Source organism: Natator depressus, chromosome 8 (genome assembly GCF_965152275.1).
Source record: "Natator depressus isolate rNatDep1 chromosome 8, rNatDep2.hap1, whole genome shotgun sequence".
NCBI classification, from domain to species: Eukaryota; Metazoa; Chordata; order Testudines; family Cheloniidae; genus Natator; species Natator depressus.
In genome coordinates, this window is record NC_134241.1 from 22,350,070 (window position 1) to 22,376,020 (window position 25,951).

Genomic DNA, 25,951 nt, shown 5'->3' on the forward strand with positions numbered 1-25,951 from the left:
ATAGATTCCATGATGAAGATATTTGGTAACCGTTAGAAAGGGATATGGAAGTGGTGTAACCAGTAGGGTTGGTACATCAATAAAGTTTAAAGGGAGCCTGTATCTTAGCTTTTGCCAACCTAGAAAGGAGTCAATTAGCAAATTTCATAAATCAGAAGTGTATTTAGTAGATATATCCTAGAAAAAGTTACCTATGAAAAAACAAAAATTCTGAGGGAGCATTTAAAAATGATTATTGCTCAAACTAATTGGCAGATTTTCAATTATCTGAAAATTCTCACAAAATTCATTCTGTATTTTAAGTCCTTCTTGTTCTGTACATTAGGCAAAGATACACTATTTTATTCCTGCATTGTGAAGAGGATTTTCCTGCTTAAATCCCTGCTTCAAGGGCAAATCTTAATGCAATCTTAACTATAGAGACATTACAGAATCTCCATTATCTGAACACACCCATCCACACATTTGTGTAATAAATAATACTTTTGTTTTTAAAAGTATGTAGTAATTTTGGATATCTTAGATTTTGGGTATCTCTTGTGGACACCAAGTAGAATAGGTTAAAAAATGAAAAAAATAATTTCACAAAAAAATTCAAAGTGTTGATCTAATTTTGAAGGGTTCAAAACAGAACAATTTGTATTTTTTTCCAAAACGGTTTTACTTTTCATATTTTTTCTCTTCTTTCTTTCCTTTTCCACAAAAATTAAATACATAACATTAACCATGTCTAGGGTTGGGTATTTTAACCCTTTTCCAAATTTTTCCTTTTGCTACTTAGCAAATTTTTGAAAACTTTTCCAACTTTAGAAAAATTAAAAGTAGCAACAGTAAAAAGTAAAAGAACAATGACATGGACACCACTAATTCTATTGTATTTAGTGGGAAAAAAGGAACAAAAAGAGTGCGTAAAGGGAAAAAACCAGAAATACAAAATGTCACAATTCTAAAATTTTCAGTTTTGGTGAAAGAACGGAACATTTTGAAAAAAAGAAAAAGCTTTTCAATTTAAAAAAAAAAAGGTTGAAAATAAAATTAATGAAAAAATTCATCCAGCTCTACTCAGATTGCTCTGATTTTCAGAAAGTGCTGAGCACCTACCTGTGATAACTGGACCTTTTTTATCTCAAGTTCAGCACCCAAAAAAATAGCTCTTTGTAATCAGTTTTTTTAGCCCTATGGTGAACAGGCAGAGTATTTGCAGATATTCTACGTATTAACCTTTCCTTTGAAAACTCCAGGACACATACGTGTCCCATATATTTTCCATAAGTAAGAAAATTTTAACGCAAAACGTTTTTTTTTTCAAGAACATTTTCCCCAAATTCTGGTGCAGAGGCAGATTTCAGAGGAAACTGTGGTCAGAAAGAGTTGTTTAAACACATGCATCTGCCTGAAATTATTTGCTGAAAGCTTGTGGCTCAAGACACCCTCGTTTTCCCTGCCCTCCTCTGATGCATTCTCTTTTTATGGTTTCCAGTTCGAGTGAGGGGTTCGGCGTGGCAGAGAAGGTCGCACTGCTCATCTTTATCTCGGCGGTTATACTCATGGCCATCCTGGGGAACTTGCTGGTGATGGTGGCAGTATGCAGAGACAGGCAGCTCAGGTGAGCCAGCATGCAAGCCCACTCAGTCCCCTCCTTTAGGCAGAATTTTACAAGGACACAGCCATGTAATTTGCATGGGCGAGGGGGGCAAAAAACAAACCAAACCCAAACCCAGACAGCTAAGAACATAAAATGTTGTGATAAAGATGAATCCGATGAAGTGAGCTGTAGCTCACGAAAGCTTACGCTCAAATAAATTTGTTAGTCTCTAAGGTGCCACAAGTCCTCCTTTTCTTTTTGTGATAAAGAACAGTCTCTCCTTTCTTCTCCCCACCATTGAAGTCATGGCAAAGTCAGACTCCGATAGGGTGACCAGATGTCCTGATTTTATAGGGACAGTCCCGATTTTTGGGTCTTTTTCTTATATAGGCTCCTATTACCCCCCACCCCCTGTCCCGATTTTTCACACTTGCTGTCTGGCCACCCTAGACTCCAATATTGTTCCCAGTGTGTCTGGACTCAGATTTATACTGCAGAAGTGTGATCATTTTATTATCCAATCATTATATTTTTAGCACTCCAGGCATGAAAAACAGATAAATCACTTGCAGAAAGCCACACAGGGAACTCTAGAGAAGCATTACAGCACCTTCCCTTTCCTATTCCAGTTCCTTTTAAACAAAACATGTCAGAAAAATGCAGGGAGCAGGAGCCGTGTCTGTCACAATTAGCATGTTACCAGGATGCAGCGGGGCATACAGTGGGGTTTACAAAGGAGCCTAAAGGAGTGAGGCACCCAGCTCACAACAGACACTTGGGCACCCCCCTTAGATTTCTTTCAAACCTCAGCCAAGATGGAACATGCTTTCTCTAGTGATAGTTGATAGCCTTTGGATTCTGCAAATGTACCTCCATGCACATGACTAAAAGCACTTCAAATCCACATTTCTTCCATCCAAAGCCCCACCTGCCCCAGCTCTGCTAATAGAAAAGGAGTACTTGTGGCACCTTAGAGACTAACCAGTTTATTTGAGCATAAGCTTTCGTGAGCTACAGCTCACTTCATCGGATGCTAATGCAGCTCTACCCTGACTTGCAGTTCTGCCTGCTACTCCAGCCCTGAGCTTCCACACAGCTCTGCCAATGAGTCGAATCATGCAGCCATTATCTTTTTCAACTGTCTTCGCTAAAAACTGAAAGAAAAATTCAAATGAATAATGATTAACGTGCAGGTAATAAAATTAGAGACCAAGTCTTATTAAACTCTATTAATTCTCCATGTAGAACAGGTTACCTAATAGTATACAACTTACAAAGAGGACAAACAAGTCATATGTGTGGACTTTGCTTCCGTTATAAAGCCTGCAGGTTATCTAGTCTAGTGAGACTCACACAGGCACTGGACAGGGATACGGTAAACCGAGCGTTTCCCATGCTAGAGTAGTAGCTTGGGGACCTGCTAATTAGCAGTTCATCATCTGACTGTCAGCTTCTGAGAGCTCCCTCCTTATACTGGCAGGTTAGCTTTAATCAGGCAGTGTGCAGCACTGGAAGTGCTGAGGAAAGTCTGTATGTTTCACGAAAGTCTCTTTCTCAGTCCTCCTCCATCTTCTTCTGGGGCATTTGCTCTCCTTCCACCTATCCTGCACGCCTTAGAAAACATATTCAAGCATATTCATGTCACCAACTCATTTTCTGAAAGCCCAGACCTTCAACATTATCCCTACAGAAGCTCCTATTGGGTAATGCTCAATCATCTCCTGGAAGCTCAGGCCTTTCATGCTGTTACCATAGCGCCTCTGTCTCCTACTTTAGCTGCCATCTTCAGATGGAACAGGGCTTCCCCAGAAACAACATGACATTTCTTCTTATATTGAAACTCTTTGCAGGTTGCTAGAGCCCATTTTCCTGAGGGAATAATAGGATGGGAAGGAGAAGAGGGTGTGTTTAAGAGTACAACTATATGACAATCAGAGGTGAGACTGCAGCGCTGGCAGACCTATCCGAGCTAGGTTTGATCTAGCTAGCACAAATAATAATAGCAGTGAAGCCATAACAGCACGGATGAACTGCTCAAGGATCCTGGGTGGGCTTGTACGGTGCTGCTGCAGCTTCACTGATATGAGTACTTACACTAGCTAGATCAAAGCTAGGTTAGGTATGTCTATATGTCCCGCAGTCACACCTCTGACTGAAATGTAGACAGACCCTAAGACACCCTGGTAGCTGCAGAAGGCAGAAGATGAGCCTTGACTCTTTGTGACTGCTTAAGAAGTGGGTGGTTTGAGAGAGGCTTGATACTTTTATTAATGTTTATGGCAAGGCTAGTGGGATAAAGAGGGAAATCAAACACAGAGGCCACAGAGCACAAGGAAAACAATAGAAAATGCTGGTGCTTTCTTAACGTTCATTAAGAGCCACTGAAAATGCACTCAACTTGAGAATCTATTTGTATTTGCACAGTGCTGCATTCTGCACACATAGAATGGAAAGTGGTGCATATAACATGCTAGTTTGGTCACACAAACTGGCATGTGAATGCCTAGTTGCATCTTTTGTGTGCACAGGTAGAAACACACCTGCAGTTATGCAGGAGACCTTGTGAACAGCTGGCCCCACAACCAGGAAAGTGATTAGGGACAACCATTTAAAATAGTTTAGAGGTAGGTTAAAGGACCCTTTAGTGAACAGTTGGGTCTGTCCGCACATGGGATGTATCGCTTTGAGAAGTCCCACTGAGTCTTTTTTAATATATGTCTTGTAGGAAAATCAAGACCAATTATTTCATTGTCTCACTTGCCTTTGCGGACCTGCTGGTGTCGGTGCTGGTGATGCCCTTTGGAGCTATTGAGCTGGTTCAGGATAACTGGATTTATGGAGAGATATTTTGCCTGGTCCGAACATCTCTAGATGTCCTGCTCACCACAGCATCAATCCTTCACCTGTGCTGTATCTCCCTAGACAGGTATGAGCAGAAAGACATGTACAGGGTACATGTTCTTGCCAGCTGTTTCTTTTGTCATGATGGTCTTAAGAAAAAGTAACATATCCAAGGGTTCTTTCTCAGTTCAGAGGCATGTATGAATATGTTGTATAATGTGTAGCACAGCTGTAAACATCTTACCGTAGCAGCTAATGGAGAGAGCACACTGAAGCTTCATCAGTGTAACAAGAGTTGAAGAAAGGTCTTATGTATATTGATAGAGTGAGTGAGCTCATCACCGCTGGTGTAAATTGGTGTAGTTCTGTTGACTTCAGGAGCTGAGGTTCTGGCTCAGTATCTTGCAAGAACATGTCCTTTGTTTCTTAAAAATGATATTTAAAACATATATTACAGAAGAGACTCCCAGCAGTCACAAAGAGCTATTCCGTCTTGGTGCAGCATTTGGTACACTTTTAGTAGGAGTTTGTCTTCTTTTGAAATATCAGGTATTGGTCTGGAGGCTGGATTCCAGACTTGATTAGCAGCTGGTTTGATTCATTATAATGAATCTTATGTCCCCAGGCATAGATACACCAAATTACTATCCGGCTTTATATTCACAATGCTATCTCCTTGACATATGTTTAAAGTGCATTTGGTTTCTACTTCTATTATTAGCAGCTGTATAACCAGATGAAAATTATATTAAAGTATGATATATTTTGGCATATTATTACGAGATTGTAGAAAAAAATAAACAGCAGCACTTAATGTTTATAATGCTTGCTATTCCAAGGCATTCTTGGTCACTTTTAAACATCTCTTGTGGTGATGGCTAATAAGTACAGCTGGTATAACAACAAAAAAAAGCAATTATTTTTTGTAGGATATTTTGAAACATTTTTGCTTTTCCAAAATTTCCTGCGAAGAAATTAGTTTTTTCTACAAAACCAAAAACCAACTCCTCCCTGAAAGCCAAAACTTTTTTCACTGTAAATTTTTTCTACCAAAAATATTTTTTGATTTTTGACTTCCAGTTTTTCTAGAAAAACTAAATTTTTTTTGAACTCACAGAAAAATATTCTATAAAAAGTTTCATTGTGGTTTCATCAGAAAATATTTTGAGATTTTTTTTTTGACCAGATGTACTAATAAGTAAAGGTTAAGCTTTGCATTCTAGGTTCTGAGGAGAGAGGAACTTTTCTGATTTGAATGACAACTAATATTTAATGGCAAATAATTGTCAGGGCAACTATTATTTATGTAGTGTTTTGTCCAAAGATTCCAAAGCCACCTACACACTTTGCAAGATATTTAATATGCTGAATTCACCACTCAGATGTAGCTTTTCTTTGGGGTGGGACACAGCAGCTGTTTAACAGTACACTGCAACACTGTGCAACAGTTCAGAGTGGCAAGTGAAGCAATCATTCATCTGAATGAAATGGAAGAGGATATTTTGATCTCCAAGACATATTTCCTGCCTTGGAATGTCATCTGGAATTCAAGATTGCTGGCCTGTGAAAATGAAGCATTAAATCTGAGGGTGCCACCTGAGACATTCATTACCTCAGGGAGGGTCACAGACTTCCATTTTTAGCTGATTATCAGTCAAGCAGATGTTAGGCACTGAGCTGCGAAAATTGAAATGCCTGATAAACATTTGCCAAGTTAGCGAGTTAAATCCTCCAGCCTTTAATTAAACCCAGTGGGTCATAGAGACATGAGAACACCAAGGCCATTCGGCTGCCTCCCGAAAAAAGTTCTCAGACAATTATAGTGAAAAGGGATCTCTCCCCACTGTGGGTTTCTTGCCTCTCTTTGAAGAGCAAGACCGTACCCCTTGAATGTAGACCCCAGGCTCTTGTGTCTACTCCACACAAGCTGCTTTCCACTTTCTGCCTGAGCCTGTCGAACTTCCCATGAAATTCTCTGTCTTCTGAGGGCTGCCTCCTTCCGACAGGGAAGGTGCTGAGATTTTTCGAGCAACAAGCAGAGTTTTGTTTCTCATTAACTTTGTTAGAGCCGCTATATTTGAGTCACTGTTGGATCAGTTACTGTCAAGATGTGTGGCTTGATTCTAATGTTCTGGTGATGCAGATCTTGCAATGATCACAGTTTTATATGGAAAGAAGTTTTTGTAAACAAACCTGAAACTTACTATATGTAGCCTGCCCAATAAATCAAGGGCTGCTAAAAGTACACACCAGCTTAAAGGGAATCTGCAAGGTGATGAGGACTCACTTATTCCTAAGGACTTGGGCCTATGAAAAAAACAGAGCTAGTTTGGTTCAAGGAAGAACAGAGGAAAGCAGTTTATAAATCATGTGAGTTAAGTGAGGGTTAATAGAAGAGTTAACTGAGCGAAGGGGAGTCGAAAGGGGACAATTGGAAGGTAGCAGCAAGAATGGGCCCTCGTGTTCTCAAACCTTTCCATATTAGGGGCTGTTTGTGAAGACTGTAAGTCTCTGGTGGGCCCCTTCCCGCCTCATCCCAATCTTACAACTTCTCTGTGGCAACTGCATCCCTTACTCACATGATGGAAACTACTGCAAATAGTGTATCACAAGGTACTGGGGTTTGGAGCAGCACAGACAGAAATGGGAGCTCAGCAGTACCACCTTGTGGGCCATCCATCTGAAGCTCATCATTAAAGATGCGCGGGGAAGCCCAGACTTTTTCCAACACAAGGCTGAAGCGCAAGCACTGAAACCATGTGAAAGTGATGGGTACCACTAATTTGGCAGTGGATGCAGAGGATGCTGTTGCAGTATAATAATGCAGTGCAGTTATTGCATATTGCAGAGTGTGTCTCTGCGTGTTAATATACAATGCTATTGTTATGTGTATTATGGTGATATCTAGAGGCCCTAGGATCAGGCCTCCATTGTGCCAGCTATGTACAAACAAGTATAAAAGGCAAGACCTGCTATAGGGATCTCAGTATCTAGATTCGTGAGCACAAGCAACAGATGGAAGAAACAGACTAAAGAATGGGGTGGGAGGTAGGCAAGGAGAGAGTAATGGTAAAATGAGTTGCTTTCTCATAGTAAATCCATAGTCTCAGTTCTCCACCAGCCAAGCCCTGCTGGATCTCTGGTGAATTCAGTATGATGGGGCCTATGAAGCAGGGACTGTACTTCATTTTTGTACAGTGTCTAGCTCATTCAAATACATATGTTTTGGGAATGTCCATTTGTGTATGCATTCCGGAATGAAGTACTTCAAATAACTATCATGAGCTTCATCCATGACCTCCCTTGGATAGTAACATTTTTCCAGTAAAAAAACCTATATGTACCTGTTAGCAAACCAAGATAATTTTTGTGGAGAGCTAGTCTAGTAGGTGAAAGATTGAAAAATGGAAAAACATCTGAAGATTTAGGGTGAGAGAGACAGAGACTCAGCATGGGCCTAGCTCTGTTCTGGCAAAACTCTCATTGACTTCAGTGGAAACAGAGCTAGGCCAGTGCTCACTTCTTTTGAAGACACCACCCTTAAACATTATGGAATGGTGCATCATGACTCCGAGTGAACTACCAGACTGAGGGCCTTATCTTGCAAGGTAAAGATATCCATCAACTTCCCATTGGCTTCAGTGAGATTTAAGGGTGCTTAGCAGTCCACGTGGTAGGGTCCTCAGAGAGAGGACCATTCCATTTAAAGGGTCAGCCGAATGAACAGAAGGAAATAGGTTTGTACTTCCTTTTCCTGGTTTTGCAAATTTCATATACTGTGGTTTTCAACCTATCACTTATATAGAATATTCTTCTTCTTTTAGAATTTAAAATAAATTTTAATAGAAAAAGGATATATATATTCCCTGGTTAAAGAGTCAAAGTCACCTAGACCAGGTGCAGAACTGATGGAGAGAAATGAACCATTTTGGAAACCTTGGGATTTGCACATTCCAGGAGTTGGATGCCATCCTGAGTTGGTGGGCCACAGTAATATCATTAGAAAATCTTATAACCGTCTGCTTATGAACTCACTGGCAGTTATGAATGGTTATAAACAGCAGAGCCCCAGGAGAAATCCCATAATATGTAGTCACAAGGAAATATTAGACTAAACAGCGGTGTAATCGTTTGAGAAGAACCAGAAGGCACTTAGAAATCAAAAGAATTATGAGTGCGCTGAAATTCTATCCATGTTTGAGAGTTAGGACATAGAGATGCAATGATTGAAACAGAAGGTCATAGCTCTTCTTTCTTTTTGGCGTTGTCAGGCTGGTCACTGCCAGATGTTAGGCTGCTGTTTCTGGGCACGCACTCTGTCTCTCTTGCTCTCCCTACACGTGCTGCTCTGTGTACGGCGTGAGAAGTGCTTTGCTCAGACTCAGAGGGAGGGGAGAAGAAATAAGCTCTCTAGGCTGACTGCTGAATACAGTCTGACACTGGTAATTATCACAGCATTTATCTGCCGCTCCATGCCTTCATGCAGAGAGACTGACATTTCTGTAGCACAAGTCTGCTGAGAATTGCAGGTAATTCTCTGGCACTGTAATTTTCTTGATTCTCTTTTCGAAATGACTTAAAATACCTGCTACAGAAGTGACCACTACAGGCAATAAAGACCATGACAGAGCACTAGCAAAAACAGCCCTATGCAATGCTGTTCCTCTCCAAAGGTACTTGGATTTGCCATAGGATAATGAGATTTTCTCTGTCTATGCATGACATATGTTCCTCTCCCTCCCCTTACATCTCATTATGGAATTTCACCTGCAAAGTTACCTGGTCTGACTCCCTGGGTAAAATCCTGACCTCATTGAAATCAATGTGTTTTGCCATTGACATCAAAGGGGCCAAGGGTTCACTCAATATTTTTAACATGACATGTTATGTGTCCTAGTGCAAATGGGTGCAATAAACCCTGTGCTCACTTACAGTGACAGTCTCATCTAAGAGAGACTAGAGGACATTCTGGCTTGTGAGGAATGGAGAATCCATAATCAAATTAGCTGTCTTTAGCTGTTTCCATTCAATGAGATTCTACAGAGGTGAGACTGTTATTTATTCTGTAAAAGTCCCAGTTCCAAGGGTAACAGCTGTCAAGCTGACGAAGGACAAAGTCACCTATTTTAGTGAGCAGATCCTCTGTGAGAGGATGTGTCAGTATAACCTTTCCACCTGTAAGAACAGCCAAAGGAAATCACATGGCAGTGAATACTGGAGTCCTTTCCATAGTTAGGTTCCCAACACTACTGAGATGCATCAGACTTCTCTGGCCAGGTACTTAAGTTTAGTGAAATGCAGATGAACTATTCTAAACTGCTACAAATAAAATCAGTATGGAAGTGAGTCAGGGAAAGCAATTTGCCAGCCCTCCCTCCTCAGAGTAACCCTACATCTCTTTTTTTCCAGTCTTCGCCATCTCTTTGGAGAGGAGTGATGGAAGCTGAATTTTTTTATTAAACTTATTACAGCAATTTGAAAAATGTAGCATCTTTCTGATGCACCCTCTACATGCTGGAGTCATTTTAAAGCAGATTGGACAAAGCGCCTCAGAGTGTGTTGCAGGGAACAATCCTGCATGGCGGCTGGATAAACCAAAATGACCATATGAAAGTCTTTTTCACCTCTAATTTCTGTGCTCATTTGTGTCATGAGACTTTCCTTCTTCATTAACTTCCATCATCTATACTGTATTTGTGTCTCACTGACTCACCAATGTGATCTGGCAGCTTTCAGGAAATCTGGAAATTCCCATATCTCCGACCCATCTGTGCTACAATAGGCAATGGGGATCCAGTGCACAAAATGAAGACAATGCTGCTTGCAGATTAAAAAGCCTGAAACCATTCATGCACCCAGGGCAAAATGATTAAAGACCAAAAGCACATTAACTTCCTCATGGGCATGTCCATTCAAGATTTGGCTATGAATGTCAACCTCTTATTTGGCTTATCTTGTACACAGCTCATTGATTAAAATGAATCCTCAGGCTTCCCTCTCCATGTCCCATATTAGGAGTTTGGCTAGAAGAGCAGAGGGAAAGCAAAGACTGCCTTAGGACCCCATCTACACAAGGAACATGTATAACTGTGTTTAGGGTGTAACATGGATAGAGGTGCAGTAGCAGTGGTGTTACCAGCCTAGTGTCAGCTCTCCTCTCTCAGGAGATATTGTAAAAGCACTGCAGCAGGGCTGCAAAGAGTGTCTTAAACCCCTAAGGTGAAATCCTGGCAGCAGTGAAGTCAATGGCAAAATTCCCATTGACTTCCACGAAGGCAGGATATCACTCCTGATGTTCATGAGTGGTCCTTAAATATTTTATGACTTTTGGTAGAGATTAATTAACCTTCACTTTCAAGAAGTTGGCTCCTGCTCCAAACCTCCCTTACAAGAAAAACAATGTAAATCTGAACTAGGAATTGGTGAAAACACTGAGATTCATGGATCCATTTGACAAGTTGGGGGCTGCAACCTGTATTTCTCTACTCTTAAATTTGCCACTACCTTGTTGGGACTACCCCAAGGGAAGTGTTCCTCCCTTGAAATAAAATGGCCAGTTGTGAATGTTTTGATCTGGGAGCCCCTGGAGTAGGGCAAGGTGGAAATTTCAGTGTCACTTCACTTCTGTTCAAGAAGTAAAAGATAAAAAGCCCATTTCTCACACACATTTTTAATAGAAACCAGTAAAAGAATTTTCTTAATTCCACCAGTTCCTTTAAATTCTTTGATATTTTGATTTCAGATTCTTTTTAATCATTGCAGAATGACCACAAAATATTATTGTGGGACTGCTATAGACTAAAAGAAATATGTGCACCTTACCATGCATTCTAATAGTAATTAATGACTGGACAGACCCACCATTGTGTAATCCAAATGCACTGTGCGTGCAACACTTGTTGATTATAGAAGGGATGTAGGAGGCTCAGAAAAGCTTCTGATTTCTAATCACAATTCTAAAATTTTCACCTGGAACTAGGCCTTCAGGCTTGCAAGGCTTATTTCCCCTCCCTTGTTCAAACATTAATTGAGACTTGAAAATGTTTCCAAGTAGTTTGATCTTTGCAGGGTTCTGCAGGCATTTCAGCCGGCTCTTCAGTCTCACTCAAAATGTTCACTTGGATGCTGTTAGAACTAGAGCTGTTGGAGAAACTTAGATGGAACCATTTTACATTGGAATGTGCAATTCTGTCAAAATTGAAAATCTTCATGAATTCAGGTCGGTTTATCTGGAATTTGGTTCTGAACAAAAACCCAGAAAAAAAGTTCTGACAATGTCAGAACGTCCCACTTTTTCAGAATGACACATTTTGATTTTTTTATTTTGAAATGACTTTCCATTTTGTATTATATTATACAAAGTAAACACTGACAAACCTCTGATACCTAGTTAAATATTATAAATATAAGTATCATAAAACAAAATAAAAGTCAACATCAAAATCAAATGTTTCAGTTTTGTCAAAATGAAACATTTTGAATCACCCAAAACAATTTTTTTCAGAATTTTCCTTCCCAGAGAATTTTGAAATTTTTGGTTCTCTCTCCAATTTGGAATGAAGCCAGATTTTGAAACCTCTAACTCCTTAGTGAAACAAAATTTCTGTCTTCCACACAGCTCTAGTTAGAACAATGTTCCTTTGCTTAATCTATTACCACTGAGTTCTCAGAGTTGAGGTTTAAAGTTTCTTGGCAAAGATGTGGATGTTTAATTTATCATTTTCCATCAAGAGAATATTGAATCATGAAATTGTGTTTAGAGATGCAAGTAGATGAGGTGATCATGACGGACGGCACTGAAAAGATAACAGCAGCTACGTAAGTGCCAGGATTTCTGTCCAGGGGAGTATGACTCAGCCTAGCATCTAGGCACGGTTTATCACTGGCATTTCGGCAGCCCTGACAGCTAGGTTCTGCATGAACACAGATTATGTCCCAGCACATCTCATTGGGCCTCTTTTCTTTTAAGATTCTCTTGACAGGAGCACTTTTCTCTTGTTATTTTTTCTAGCTATTGCTATTCCATTCATTCAGACTTCACTGGAGTCTATTTTTCTAGCCAGTATTTTTCTGTGTTTCATAAGTCCCCTGCCTTTTGTTTATTTTATGGGCACACTTATTTTTTTAGGAAATAGCATTGTTTATCTAATTCTCAGAATCCACTTTGGAAAGTGATTCTGTTGATCATTTCAGGAAAGGGCAGAAGGTGCCGCTTTACAAGACTTTTATTCGATAACATCTTGTATCTCTTTTCATTACTGTCTCTGAAAAATACTCAGATGAATTTGGCATTGCCTTCAGGTGGCGAAGCAGCAGAAACAGATGACCTGACCTTGGCAACAAAGTACAGAGAGCAGAGAAATGCAGAGACATGCAGATACAGTATTAGCAGAATGGTGTCAGAATAAACTGTTTTTCACAATGTGTCAGAAGTTCAATGTTAAATTGAATCCAGATTTTGTTGCCACTGGGTTATGCTATTTGATCATCTCTTTTGTGCTAGGGAGAGAATTAGACCTGAATATTTATTTATTTATAGCAGTTCTTTATGTATACCTAACCACCTGCTCTAGATGTCTGTACAATAAAAACAGTGACATCACTTACAAAGAGACCAAGGAGAAAGAATAAAATCTTTCACACACAATGAACTTACCAAGACTAGCAATTAGCTCCTTCGATATATGCCTTTGCAAGCCAACTCCTTCTCAAAAACTGATGGGCACTACATATCAGCAGACTTGGGCTCTGTTGGACCAAAGAAGAAGCGAGTTCCAGAGTCAAGGGCCCTTTAATGAGGATGCTTTGCCAGAAGCTGCCTCCTGTTTAAACCCAGGGATTGTTTGTCCAGTTGCCCTTGTACCCCACACGGAGAGGGGAATAAGGTAGGAAGACAGAATCCAAGCCATTTAGGGCTTTATAAGTTGAAAACAATCTCTTCAGTGTCATTGGGGAGTGAATTGAATGTCAGTGTAGATATTGGAGGACAGGTGCAGAGCTCTCCACAGAGAAGGCACCACTAAGCAACTGGGCCACTGCTCTGCACTAGCTGAATCTCCTAATGGTTGTCAGGAGCAGGCCCCTACACAGAATGCCCTGGAGATGATAAAAACATCAAGGTCCCACCTCATCAAGCAGGAATGGTCACAAAACTTCTCACTAGGCACAGATGGGGAAAACCCCACTGATGTTGCTTGGATATCCTGGAGCAGGTGGGGATCCAAAAAGAACCTCAGGTTGTGAACCCGCATAGCGAACAGCAGGCATACTCTCCCTATCAGTGGAGCCAAAATAACCTCTGTCATTGCACCTAGCCTGCAAGCACTGCCTCAATGTTGTTTGACCGGTATCTCAGCCAGCTAAATCCACATCCAAGTCTACATTTCTGTTTGGCACTGGTTACGTCGTCTGGCTACCCCGACTAAACATTTGCAGGTTCGCTATACAGCATGCCGCATAACAGATGCGTGTGTATATTAAGAGCTAATGTTAATGGAATAGAAACATGTCATGTAATAGTGATCTCCTACTGCTAAATAAACGCTAAGGCAAAACAGATGAGTCTGAGGAGTTTTGGAGCAGTAGAATGACAGTTGCTCCTTGTGCCATGTACAAACATTAATTAACATTAATGTAATGTTCAAACATTAAATTAACACAATCCCTTAAGGAGATGACATTCTGGAGCCTTAAAGTACAATCTTCCCTACGAGAAGTCAGTATTATTCAATGAAATTTCTCCTGAAGAATTTCCCCCCTTCATGACAGGTTGATTTTGAGGGCTTAAGGATGGAGGTGTGTAAGTATTGATCTTTATTTTACAGATGAGAAAATGGAGGCATAAAGAGGTCAAGTTACTTGCCCAAAGAGGGTGTGAGTGGCCGAGCTATGGTTAGAACTCAGGAACTCCTTGCACACTGACCGCTAGACAGTACATCTCCTTCTCAAAGCAAGTGAGAAAGCAGCTTACTCATAACATTGCTGCTTAATAGATAGTGCTTTGGGAAATCATCTGGGTTCTGACTTGCTGAAAGTGGGTTATTTTTGGAGAGTTATTTTGTTTTAAACATTTATCAGTGAGTAATGATCAGCGATCTGACTATGTGGCACACCTTCCGTCTGGTACCATTTAAAACCAGTCTATAAATTCCCTATCCCCTTTCCAGCTACAAATGAACCCTGCCTCTTACAGCATTCACCTGAAGCACAACCTGTGTGAAAAGGGAATAGAAACTTGGGGGAAAAGAGGAGGGCAAGGTAGAGTAAATTAATACCATTTATGAAGGGTAGAAGACACGATAGGTAACGTTAGAAATGTTCCATAACAGCGTTCAGCTCTGTACTTTCTTTGCTCTTTAGGAAAATTCATGCAATGACTGCAGAATTCAAGGGCTGAAAGTATAAAGAAAAATATCAGAGCAGATGGTCATGGCACAGCCTGAGGGAAGCAATGTCCTTTACTAATCTTTACAAAATCCCTAGATATATTATAAATATATTTTGCCGCTATTGCTGCCAATTTCTTCCCCTTCCCGCAAGGGACTATGGTGGAGTCTTCCGTCTCTATTTGGCAACATGCATTTGTTTGTGTTAGTAGCTAAATTTACCCAGCTCCAATTAACTGTTCTCTTTAGGATTATTCCCCAGAACAATTATCTTGACACCAGAGGGCCATTATTTTTCTAACAAGGGTTTTCATTTTGTTAGATGAAATCATTTTTGGACATTTTCATTCTCCACCAGGAATTGACATTATTTGGAATACTGGGGGACAGTAGTTGGAATACTGGGGGCCCTAGTGTGTTTGCTTTGCAGGGAAAAGGGGAAGAGGAGGGGTTGTTTTAGTCAAAAATGGAAGAATCTGGTAATTTGGGGGCGATCTCACACTTCTTTGAAGCCACTTAAATCAATAAAAGTTGATCCAATTTTACACTGCATAAATAAGTCGAGATGATGCCTTTTAGATTTCAAATGGTAGCAGAATTCTTGACTCAAAACTTTATCTTCTCCATATTTTTGTGTTGAGAGAGTGTTGTAAAATTTTGTTCTTTACTGGACTAAAACAAACAAAAAACTGCAAATGCAAAGAACAGGGTTTAAGTAGCCAGATTATTACACAAGTTGTGACCTGCAAAGAAAAAATTGATTTTCACACAGGCAAGTGGGAAAGAAGAGTTTTCCAATGGGATTGCTCTTTCTCTGACTGTTCTACAAGGTGGCTGCGTACGCCAGTGCACTTCATATGGAGAGAGCTTCCCAGGAATTTCCTGGCTGTTGGAACATGATGACACAATTGGGAGGTGATGATTAGTCTAGGTTTTGCTGTGCCTTGGTGTATTATGCTGGCTGAACATGGTGGCTTCTTAGGATAATGTGGAAATAAATTGGTCCTACCCTGCTATACAAAGCAGATTGGAGCAGACAATACTGCCATGGAGGGGTGTTCAGACACCGGGTACACAGCCTGCTTGTATGTGGCATGGTGTATCATAGCATGGAGGAAGAACAAACAAAAGTGACAGACTTTCCACCCTCTCAGCAAGAAACTACTACTTTTCCCAGACACTTTATGGGGATTTTTGTTTTAACTTATTCAAATGAAAATGCAACACATTTTCCTCCGTCTAACTGTGTTCTTCTGGGTTTCATAAAACACGTGGCCCATGCACGGGATATGTACATGACAACACATCAGACAGATTTAAAATACAGAGAACACCCAAGGGACCCAGACTGCCTAGTAGAGGTGGGTGTGTAAGTACCTTTTGTAACTAAGGAGAAACCCTCATTACAGTATACAGATACGCACAGCTCAAACAAAATTGTATTAGAAACCCTGCGGATAATTTAGAGTGGTCTCCTAGGGCCATGGAGTGTCTGTTATATAATTATTATTATTTTTTGTATATCAGCAGTGCCCATGGGCCCCAATTAGGATCAAGGCTTCACTGTGCTTGGTGCTGTGCAAACACACACCATGATCTATACCTTCCATTTCCATGCCCCACAATGCTCCCAACCAGCCTGAGTCACGAATATGCAGAATCCCTTCATTTTCCTTCCTCTCTTCTGTGCGCCTAGCAGGCGAAGGTTCCTTTGCAGTAACTAAGACTGCCATCCCATGAAGGTTGGTTTGATTATGAGGCACTGTATTTTCCTTTTCCTTTGGTTTTGCAGGGTTTTTTGGGGGGGAAAGTCGTTGTGGGGACAGAGTGACTCCTTCTATATAGCTGAAATCATAGCAGCAGACACCCGTGACTCGGGATATAGCAACTTCCTTGGCACAGCCTTGGGCCAGCATGACAGCTTTGGTGTTCTGCAGCAGAAATTCATGGAGAGAAATGAGGGGCATTTTCCTTTCTGTTTCCTCTGCATCTTCACAATCCCTCTCTGCTGTCTCCACAGTTTAATGTTAGACAAGCTGTCCACGATTCCTGCTTCCAGGGAATGTGATCTATGTCTCCTCCCTGTGGAGCACTGAGAGCTGTTAGTTACAAAGGTATTGTTAATAGGGGACATCTCACACTTCACCAGCATTTATGTCTGCTTCATAGCCTGATTTGTTTGGTAGCCAGCCAGAAACGTGTGAGTCCCACAGGCAGGAACAGGACACGTTTGCTCTTATGACACTTTGATTTTGTGAGCTTCATATTTTATCTTGTGTGCTCAGCTGATCCATTGGTTAGGGGCATAGAAACATGGCAGAAATTGCCATACAGGATCAGTCTAATGGTGTAGCTAGTCCAGTGTTCCATCTCTGACGGTAGCCCGCACTAGGAGCTACAGAAGAAGGTGAAAGATGCCACAGAACAGACAATTTATCCAATAAACTGCCCTTTGGGGAAGTTTCCACTTAACCCCAGGTAGTTAGTGATTGGCTTATGACCTGAAGCATGGGGGTTTATTTATAGCTCTCACAAACTGTTATGGCCAAGATACGGGTCTGTCAGCATCCCTTCAGAGTTAGGGAGACAGTGTTCTCTAGTGGTTAGGGTGTAGTTCTGGGAACCAGGAAGTATGGCACCAAATTCATCCAGATATGAAGCCCACTGAAGTTAAAGAGGAAGTCAGGAGGAAGAGCTCAAAAGCTTGTTTCTCTCACCAACAGAAGTTGTCCCGTAAAAGATATTACCTCCATTGGGAGCTGGAGCTGGGATAGGGAGCTGGATTCTTCTCTGCCTCACACGTCATTTGCAAAATTGTTGTCCATGTTCTGGTTGCAGAACCTTTATTCTTGATAATGATGATAAAAAGACAGAAGGACTTGACTTTCCAGTCCTAGGTGAAGTGTGCAGCAGTGGTATTTAGAAAAATAAATAAATCACATTTTGACATGTATGTGGAGAAATACTGCACTACTGTGGGATCACTGAGAGGGAAGAAATATGAGAGCCTATGATGTTATTTTTACAGTCCTAATTTTTATTTTAATGGCCCTTTAATAACACACATAAGCCAATGTAATGCTGTCAGCTGCAGTGTAGATAAAGGTTCAGAAAGCTAACAACTGGAACCACTTGGATGAATGGTTTCTCCAACATGGTTAATTGGAAACATTTCCTGATGATTTCCTTATCAGTTTATTACTCCTGACTCAACATGTTAATTGCTAGAGGGATTTTTGAGCTCTCTTTTTCCCTCTCCCATTTATTTATTTTCATTTTTCACCCTCTCTGCAAAATACACACATTCTGTCTGGACTCAGCAATTATTTGCTATAAAGCTGCTTCTGCTGAATGCTACAAACATCCAGCACTGAACAGAACATTCCAGTAGGCATCTCTTCATGCACGGGGAAAAAAAGTATCCCAGTCCATGTCTCTGGTACTTAGTGACACAAGGGCTGTTGTAAATGGTGCCCAAAGTAGTACCATCTGTCTCACAAAGAAGTAAATTACTTTACTGGAAATGCCTGTTTGATCTCAAGGGTCAAACAGTTTATTTCCTTAGCACAGAAGCATACAGAGAATGGGGGAAAACCCAGCCTCAATAAGCTACAGTAAACATGGTACAAGGTTATGTAGACTGACTGGTTATCACAAGACACACGGTGCTCAGTCGAACTGTGGAACTCAACATGTAATGTTGCGTAGGCCAAAAGTACAACTGGGTTCAAAAAAGAAATAATTTCCTAGAGGTGAGGTCCTTCAGTGGCTGTTAGCCAAGACGGTCAGGGATGCAACCCCATGCTCTGAGTATCCCTAACCCTCCAACTGCCAGAAGATCAGACTGGACACCAGGGGACAGATCATTCCAAATTGCCCTGTTCTGTTCATTCCCTGTGAAGCATCTGGCACTGGCCCCTGTCGGAAGAGAAGATAGTGGGCTACATGGGCCATTGGTCTAACCCAGTGTGGCCGTTCTTATGTAAGGAAGTATTTATTGTGTCCCTTTTTTAAGGCTGATATTGACCTTCCTGTCTGTTTGCAACATCTCTCATTCCCTCACTCCAAGAGAATGACCTAAAGCTCACACCAGTTCTTAGTCCACTGAATGTATCAGATGAAGTGAGCTGTAGCTCACGAAAGCTTATGCTCAAATAAATTTGTTAGTCTCTAAGGTGCCACAAGTACTCCTTTTCAGTTCTTAGCAGTAATTCAAGACCTGCTCCTAGCAAATAAAGGCCCAAGACTGCCTTCCATTAAGGTAAATGGGATTGATTCCCATTTACACTAAGGCCCCTTTATACTGCTAGAGTGATGTTAAATGTAAATAAGAATCAGGCTGATTAGTATTCTTTCCATTAACATTAATGGGAATTGGATCCAACCCTGGAAGAGGGATATATTAGACAAAGTATATCGGCTATTGCAAGTGAAATCATTATGGAAACCATCTTTTTAACATGCATGGCTTATGTTATCTGTGCAATTGAGGATGTAATATATAGAAATGGGATGTTTGCTCTCTAAGTCTGGCTTGGCGTGTCCTGTGCAGTCAAGTCAGGGACTCTCTCAGAACAGTGGTTACAGTATTCACTGTGTCCTGGCCATTGCTACTCCTTGTTGTCACATTTTAGGATGAGGCTATTACACTCATAAAGTGGGCTGGCACAGGCACAGGAGCTGACTTTCCAGTGTGCCGGGGGGTGCTTGACCCGCAGCTCTGCCCCAGGCCTTGCCATTTCCTGCCCCTGCTCCACCGCCACCCTGCCTCTTCCTGCCCTGTTCTGCCCCCTCCCCCAAGCATGCTGTGTCTTCGCTCCTCCCCCCTCCCTCCCAGCCTTCTGATTGCGGCGGGCAGGAGCCACAGGGAGTGAGGGGGAAGCGCTGATCCATGGGGCCACCGGCAGGCGGGAGGTGGTGATGGGGTTGAGGGGAGCTGATAGGGGGGCTGCTGATAGATGGGTGCTCAGCACTCACCATATTTTCCCGTGGGTGCCCCAGCCCCGGAGCACCCATGGAGTCGGCACCTACGGTCATAGGTGTCCTTCCCTTGCCTCCATTCAGAGATTAGGCCAATCTCAGCATCAAACCTAACACAAAGTAACTCTCTTTGCCGGCAGCCATTGTTTGTTCCTATTTTTAATGGCTTTTTTATTCAAAGGCAACTACTTTAATGCAGTGCTCTTATCCCATGGGTTCCCAGACACCTTTAGTGCATCACACAGCACTGCTCCCGAGCTTTTGCAGGCCAGATCTTCAAAATATCGCTTCCAAACCATAATTGCCCATTCAATATTAAAATACATACAGCATTCCGATAGTTCAGTTATTATGTGTAAATATTTAACCCATCTCTACCCTGTAGGGAATATAGCTGCATAGCTCTGGTGCTGAAGCTATGTTGGTATAAGCCAGTAGTGTAGACACTGCCTACAGCAGCATTTTTCCCATCCCTGCAGGCACGTCACATCCCCAGGCGACCGTAGCTAGGTGGACAGAAGCATTCGACACAAGAGGTTGGGTCAGCACAGCTATGGCGCTCAGGTGCGTGGATTTGAAGAGTACATCAGGCGTTACACTCTTGAGACAGGATCTCTGGCACTGCCACTTGTGACTCGACATTTGTGTGTGTGTCTCACTGACTCACAATCACTAAACGGCACGTTGCCAGCTCGTAATTAGCACCACACATGTGGGACTATTGTCTCGCTCCGGAGCCAAGTTTGGCTGTTGCACTACAGCTGTCTATAATCTCATGACTGACACTTTATGTCCTGCAGTGCCTTTCCATGTGATTTTAAAGGTCATTTTCCATCAGAAGTCTCCTGTTCGATTGGATGTCGGATCCAAAGCCCACTGAAGTCATTAGGAGTCTGTCCTCTGACTTCAGTGAGTTTTGGATCAGGCGCTTTGAGGGACTTGCTCTTTCCCCACCTATTCCTAGTAGGGTGCAAACACAGTCAGAACAATTCACTTAAAATACAGCCAAATATTCAGGGATAGGGTTTTGTTTGTTTGGTTTTTGCATTTTTCACTCAGCTTTACCTTGAGTCTGTTCCTGAGTGTGCCAGTGACTCAGTCTCTGACCCTGAACTACTCACGTCTCTGCTCTGTTGCCTCAGTTTCTCCACTTGTAAAAAGGAGACTATCTTTATAATTACCCACCTTTGTAATATGCTTTGAGGCATTTGGGTTAAAGACATGACATAAATGCAAATTGGTATTATGCCACATCCATAATTAACTTGACTGATGATGATCCAATATTCTGAGTGAAGAAATACATCCTTGGTCTCAGTTAGTGATTATTTCTCTAGTAATCTATGGAGCTGGGCTGAGGACGGAAGTGGAGGCTTTCAAGATTTTGAAATGTGGCTTCAAAATTTCAAAATTCTTTGTGAAGGAAAATTCTTAAATAAATAAAAACAAAAGTGCTTTTGGTTAATCAAAATGTTTCAAAATATAACACAAAATACAAAAATTAAAATGAAAATTCATTTCAAAACAAAAAAATCAAAATGTTTCATTCCAAAAACATCAACATGGGATGTTTGGACATTGTCCGAACATTTCTCCCTGGAGAATTGACCCAATTTCATGAAGTGTATTGATTTTGATGGAGCTGCATATTCTGTCAGAATATGATTCTGTCCAAGTGTCTCTGACCAGTTCTAGTGAAATATACCAGTCAGACTACCACTATACCCTGATACGAGGAGATGCTTTCTGCAAATGCTGGGTCATGTCTTTCCTACCTGCTAAGGGCTCGTTGTAATCCTGGAGACTCCTTGTTGTCAGTGAGCAGAAACACCCCCCAACAGGTTACTCCCACAGTAGCATCCTGTCAGGCAGCGCAGCAATCTGAACATTTCTTTTGCCACCTAGGAGTCAACTTTTTCTTCCCGTTCCCCCGTCGGCAAGATACTCCATGATTGTCTTCTGCAGGGATTCTTGCATCTTCCTCTGAAACAGCTTGGACTTGTCACTGTCAGTGACAAGATGCTGAACTAGCTTGATCACTGCTCTGAATTGTTATGGCAATTCCTGTATTCCCCTGATGGTCCTCTCTTCCCTGTTCAGGCTAATAAAGAAGTATGTCTAGTTAACTCAGGCTGCGGAGCAGTCTTCTAAGAGCTATCAGATCTGCTGGATCCATTGGGACTTTAAAAAGCAAATTGAAAATGTTCTCATCTGCAAATGCTTCCAGTTTGTGAAGTGCATAGCTGATGTATTAAAGGAGATTTTAATGCAGATTTGTGAGCAGAGCTATCAAACACTTCACATAAAAAGTCACTTTGCAAATGTGTTTGCTTCATCTCGCTTAATATGGTCAAGGAAGACATTGTGTTGTGTCACCTGAGTATTCAATTTACTCCTTATCTGTTCTGTTGGTGAAAGGTGCAGGTTGGGGACTTTCCTTGGTATTGTGGTTGTATTGCCCCCTGTCAGCTGAATATCTTTGCAGTCCACATCCCAATATCTATATACTGACACCACTTGGCTTTTGTTCCTCCTACTCCATCAAATATAATCCCAGCAAACTACAGAGACCTCTATAGCAAAGCAGCATGGATTGAACACTTGACTAGGGGTCAGGAGATCCAGTGTCTATTCCTGGCTCTGCCAATGACGTTGATCAAGTCACCATGCCTCAGTCTCTCCATCTGAAAAGTGGGGGTGATAATCCTGGTGCATCTTTGTAAAATGTTTTGAGATTCATAGAATAATAGAAATATAGGGCTGCAAGGGACCTCGAGAGGTCACCTACTCCAGTCCCCTGCTCTCAAGGCAGGACAACGTAATAACTCGACCATTCCTAACAGTTGTTTGTCTAACCTGTTTTTAAAAATCTCCAGTGACGGAGATTCCACAACCTCCCTAGGCAATTTGTTGATCAAATACCAGCAGGACCATGGATCAAAAATATCATACAAGAGCTTTTACTAAGGGCAAGTATTGCCCAAGCAAAGCCTGCAGAATCAGGCCAAACATAACCCTGCAGTGTAGTAGCATGGCTGGTGCACTGCTTTGTTTATGGGCACATGCTGAGTTCAGAAATGGCCTTAGAATTCAAGGCCTGGATGGAGCCTTGGGGATATTTTTAGGCAGATAGCAGGTAAATTCTCTTGAAGCAGATGTGTAACTCCAAGTGACATGTCAATTGTACAGAGGGCTGGGAGTCAGTCTTCTACTCACTCAGCTAAGTGGCCTTGGGCATGGCATGGCACCCTTTCCTGCTTCAGTTTCCCCATGTGTGCAAGGGAAATAATGATACTGTTTTGTGAAGTGCTTTGAAATCTATGAAAGAAAAGTGCTATATCCTGTGGTTATTATGAATGCTAAATGCATGTGGGGCTATGAACAGAACTTAAATTTCTCAGAGAACCTCTCTGATGGGAAGAGAATGGAAAATAATCAGTTTTCCAGGGCAGACTTTGGGTCTGCCCTCATAGCTGTATGTTTAAGTGCTGCAGGGAAAGAGTCTAGTAGAAGAAAGGTGGACAGGAAGAGGACTAAGAACAAGGAAACCCCAAGGGAGTCGCATAAATATGGTCACATTTTATAGAAGACATTTTCATGACTATGAAATGCTTTGTTAATTTGTATATACTGCTTTTGCTATCCCATCCCCCACCACTCCAAAAACACCAAGTCCATTGTCCTGAAGTTAAAAAAAAAATCATCCTCTCAGTAATGGCTGAACTGAAGGCAGTTGAACTAGCTCTTCATCATCATTCAGAGGAGGAAGATGGCTCAGTGTCTAAAGTACAAGAGTAGGAATCAGGCGATCAGTGCTAAATTAGAGGTTCTGCCACTATCTTGCTCTCTGACTTTGGATAAATTACTGCATTGCTCTGTGCCTCAGTTACCCCACCTGTAAAACAGTGATATTGACTTCCCTCAAAGGAAAATTGTGAGGCTTCATTCATTCATTCATGCTTTCAAAGTGCTTTGAGACCCTTGGATGAAAAGCAGCTATAAAAAGCAAGACATTGTTTCAGTTTTTAAAAAGTAGAGGAAAAAGGTTGGATAAACTGACTGTATTTTTGTTTTGTCTTTAAAAGCCCTGGAGTGATCTCCATTATTTATGAGCAGTGTCTCTCCTTCCCCTTTTAGGTATTATGCTATCTGCTGCCAGCCTCTGGTTTACAGGAATAAGATGACACCACTGCGCATTGCTCTAATGCTCGGAGGGTGCTGGACCATCCCGACATTTATTTCTTTTCTCCCTATAATGCAAGGCTGGAATAGCATTGGTATATTAGACTTGGTGAGTAATAGCTATGATTCCGATTGCTTGATGTGAAATGCCTTCAGTGATTGCAGCAAAGGTGCTCTCCTCTCCTCCCCCTTTTAAATATCACTGTCCACAGAGACTTGAAGGAGAGAGGTGTTGAATTACAAACTCAGTGATATTTTTGTAGAGGTGCTGCTGAATGCCTAGAGGGTGCCTGCCATGGAGATGAGGCCTTTGCTTTAGGTCCAGTGGGAGATCTGCTTGAGTAAGAACAGCAGGATTAGGATGAAATCTAGGGAAGGAGACATTTGTATTTAGAAATTATGGTCCTGATGTCCATGGGATGTGAAGTTGCACTATGCCTTTCAGGATTGGGCCCCTAAGGAGCATGTCAAGAGATAGTGGCATCTCTCGGTCAGAAGTTTAGACAAGGGTTAACTCACCAGTGCTGCACATGTGCTTATTAGTCACGTGGCCTTTTGAAAGTGCCACCCAGTGGCCTGCTGTGGGTGCCAGGCTGTTCGACGATACAAGCTGAATCTACTGTGTATGGGCCTAGCACACTCTTAAATTTAACATTTCCCTTCTTGTGGGTTTTCCTGCAGAAGGGGATGATTTGACTCCCTGTATTTATAATGACCCCCTCTAATTGTATGACTGATAGCCTTGCCACTCAGGATATATCATAGAATGAAAAGACCTGCAATTCTCCTGCAACAGGAAGATATTTGTGGTGACAATGTTTTCTGAACTACATAGTGATTTGGAGTGTCCAGCCTGAGACACCTTAAAGGGGCCTGATTTTCAGAGGATGGGTGCTCAGCACGTTCTGAAAATCAAGCTCCTTGAAAGTGTCTCCAGTTGGGCACCCCAACACAGAGATGCCTCAAATCCCCACTCACTTTTGAAAATCTTGGCCATTGACTGTGACAGTGCTGCCCAATGGAGAGCCCAAGAGTGAAGTCTGTTTGCTGTGGGGACTAAACATGTATGGATAGCTGGGACTTGAACTGAGACCCTTGGGTGGCTTGATGGCATAAGTGCTAGCAAGTGAGCCAAGAAAGGTGCTGCTTCTCTTGCTTTTTTTGCTGGTCCCACCAACACTCCATTTTCAATGTTGCACTGATGGGGTTGGGGTGGGGAAACCTTCCCAACTGGGTGGGTCATTTAGTTGGTAGTCAGTTTTTATACCACTCCCTTTGGCTTTATTTTCAGAACCTCTGTTGTTGGGCATGGGGCATAAAAGCCATAAGTCACTGTCTGTCCTGCCAGCGTGTAGATGAAGGAATTAATGATAATAAAAAACAATAGAGTAAAAACGCTCCATTTAAAGAGGGCCTGGGATTAGTGCCTTGTATGTGAATCTCAGAGTAAACAAAATTGGGAACCCTGAAAGAAGATTTTAATACTTGTGGGTTCACTTTGAATACCAAGGGCACTCTGTCAGGTGAATTGACTGGGTGATAAGCGCAAATATTCCTCTAGTGGGGCTTGGGAGTCATTTAAGGATGCTTAAAGGAATCATTTCTTCTCCTATTGATTTTTTCCATTGACTTCTCTGCTTGTATCCTTTCAGAAAAGGCTCTGCTTTTATTTCTCTGCCATCGACACTTTACATACCAGAGCACAGTCCCCACCACTCCTCATAATTGTCTTTAAATTGATCCTCCACGCAGTTTACTGGGTGCACCCTGGGGAGTACATCGGGGGAAATGCGATAACGGTTTCCAAGAGGCTCAGACGTGACTGTGTGACAACACATCATAGCTCCCTTTTCCCCATCTTTAGACCAATGTGACGCTGACCAAGCTCTAAAGAACAAGATGGGGTTATTCACACGCTGTCTTGTCAAAATCACTGCAGGAGAGAAAATGAGAGGGAGAGGTACTTCTCACATAGACA

The 25,951-nt window shown here is 41.7% G+C and overlaps 1 protein-coding gene across 4 annotated transcripts in view; it reads left to right on the forward strand.

The window, feature by feature from the left end:
* HTR4 (5-hydroxytryptamine receptor 4) overlaps window positions 1–25,951 on the forward strand; it is a 210,516-nt gene that overhangs the window by 96,858 nt on the left and 87,707 nt on the right. For all 4 annotated transcript variants that reach the window (XM_074960605.1, XM_074960603.1, XM_074960606.1 and 1 more), the window contains 3 exons: window positions 1,481–1,606; window positions 4,311–4,511; window positions 23,929–24,082. In XM_074960605.1, the coding sequence (XP_074816706.1) occupies window positions 1,481–1,606; window positions 4,311–4,511; window positions 23,929–24,082 (481 nt within the window). The remainder of the gene's footprint in view (window positions 1–1,480; window positions 1,607–4,310; window positions 4,512–23,928; window positions 24,083–25,951) is intronic.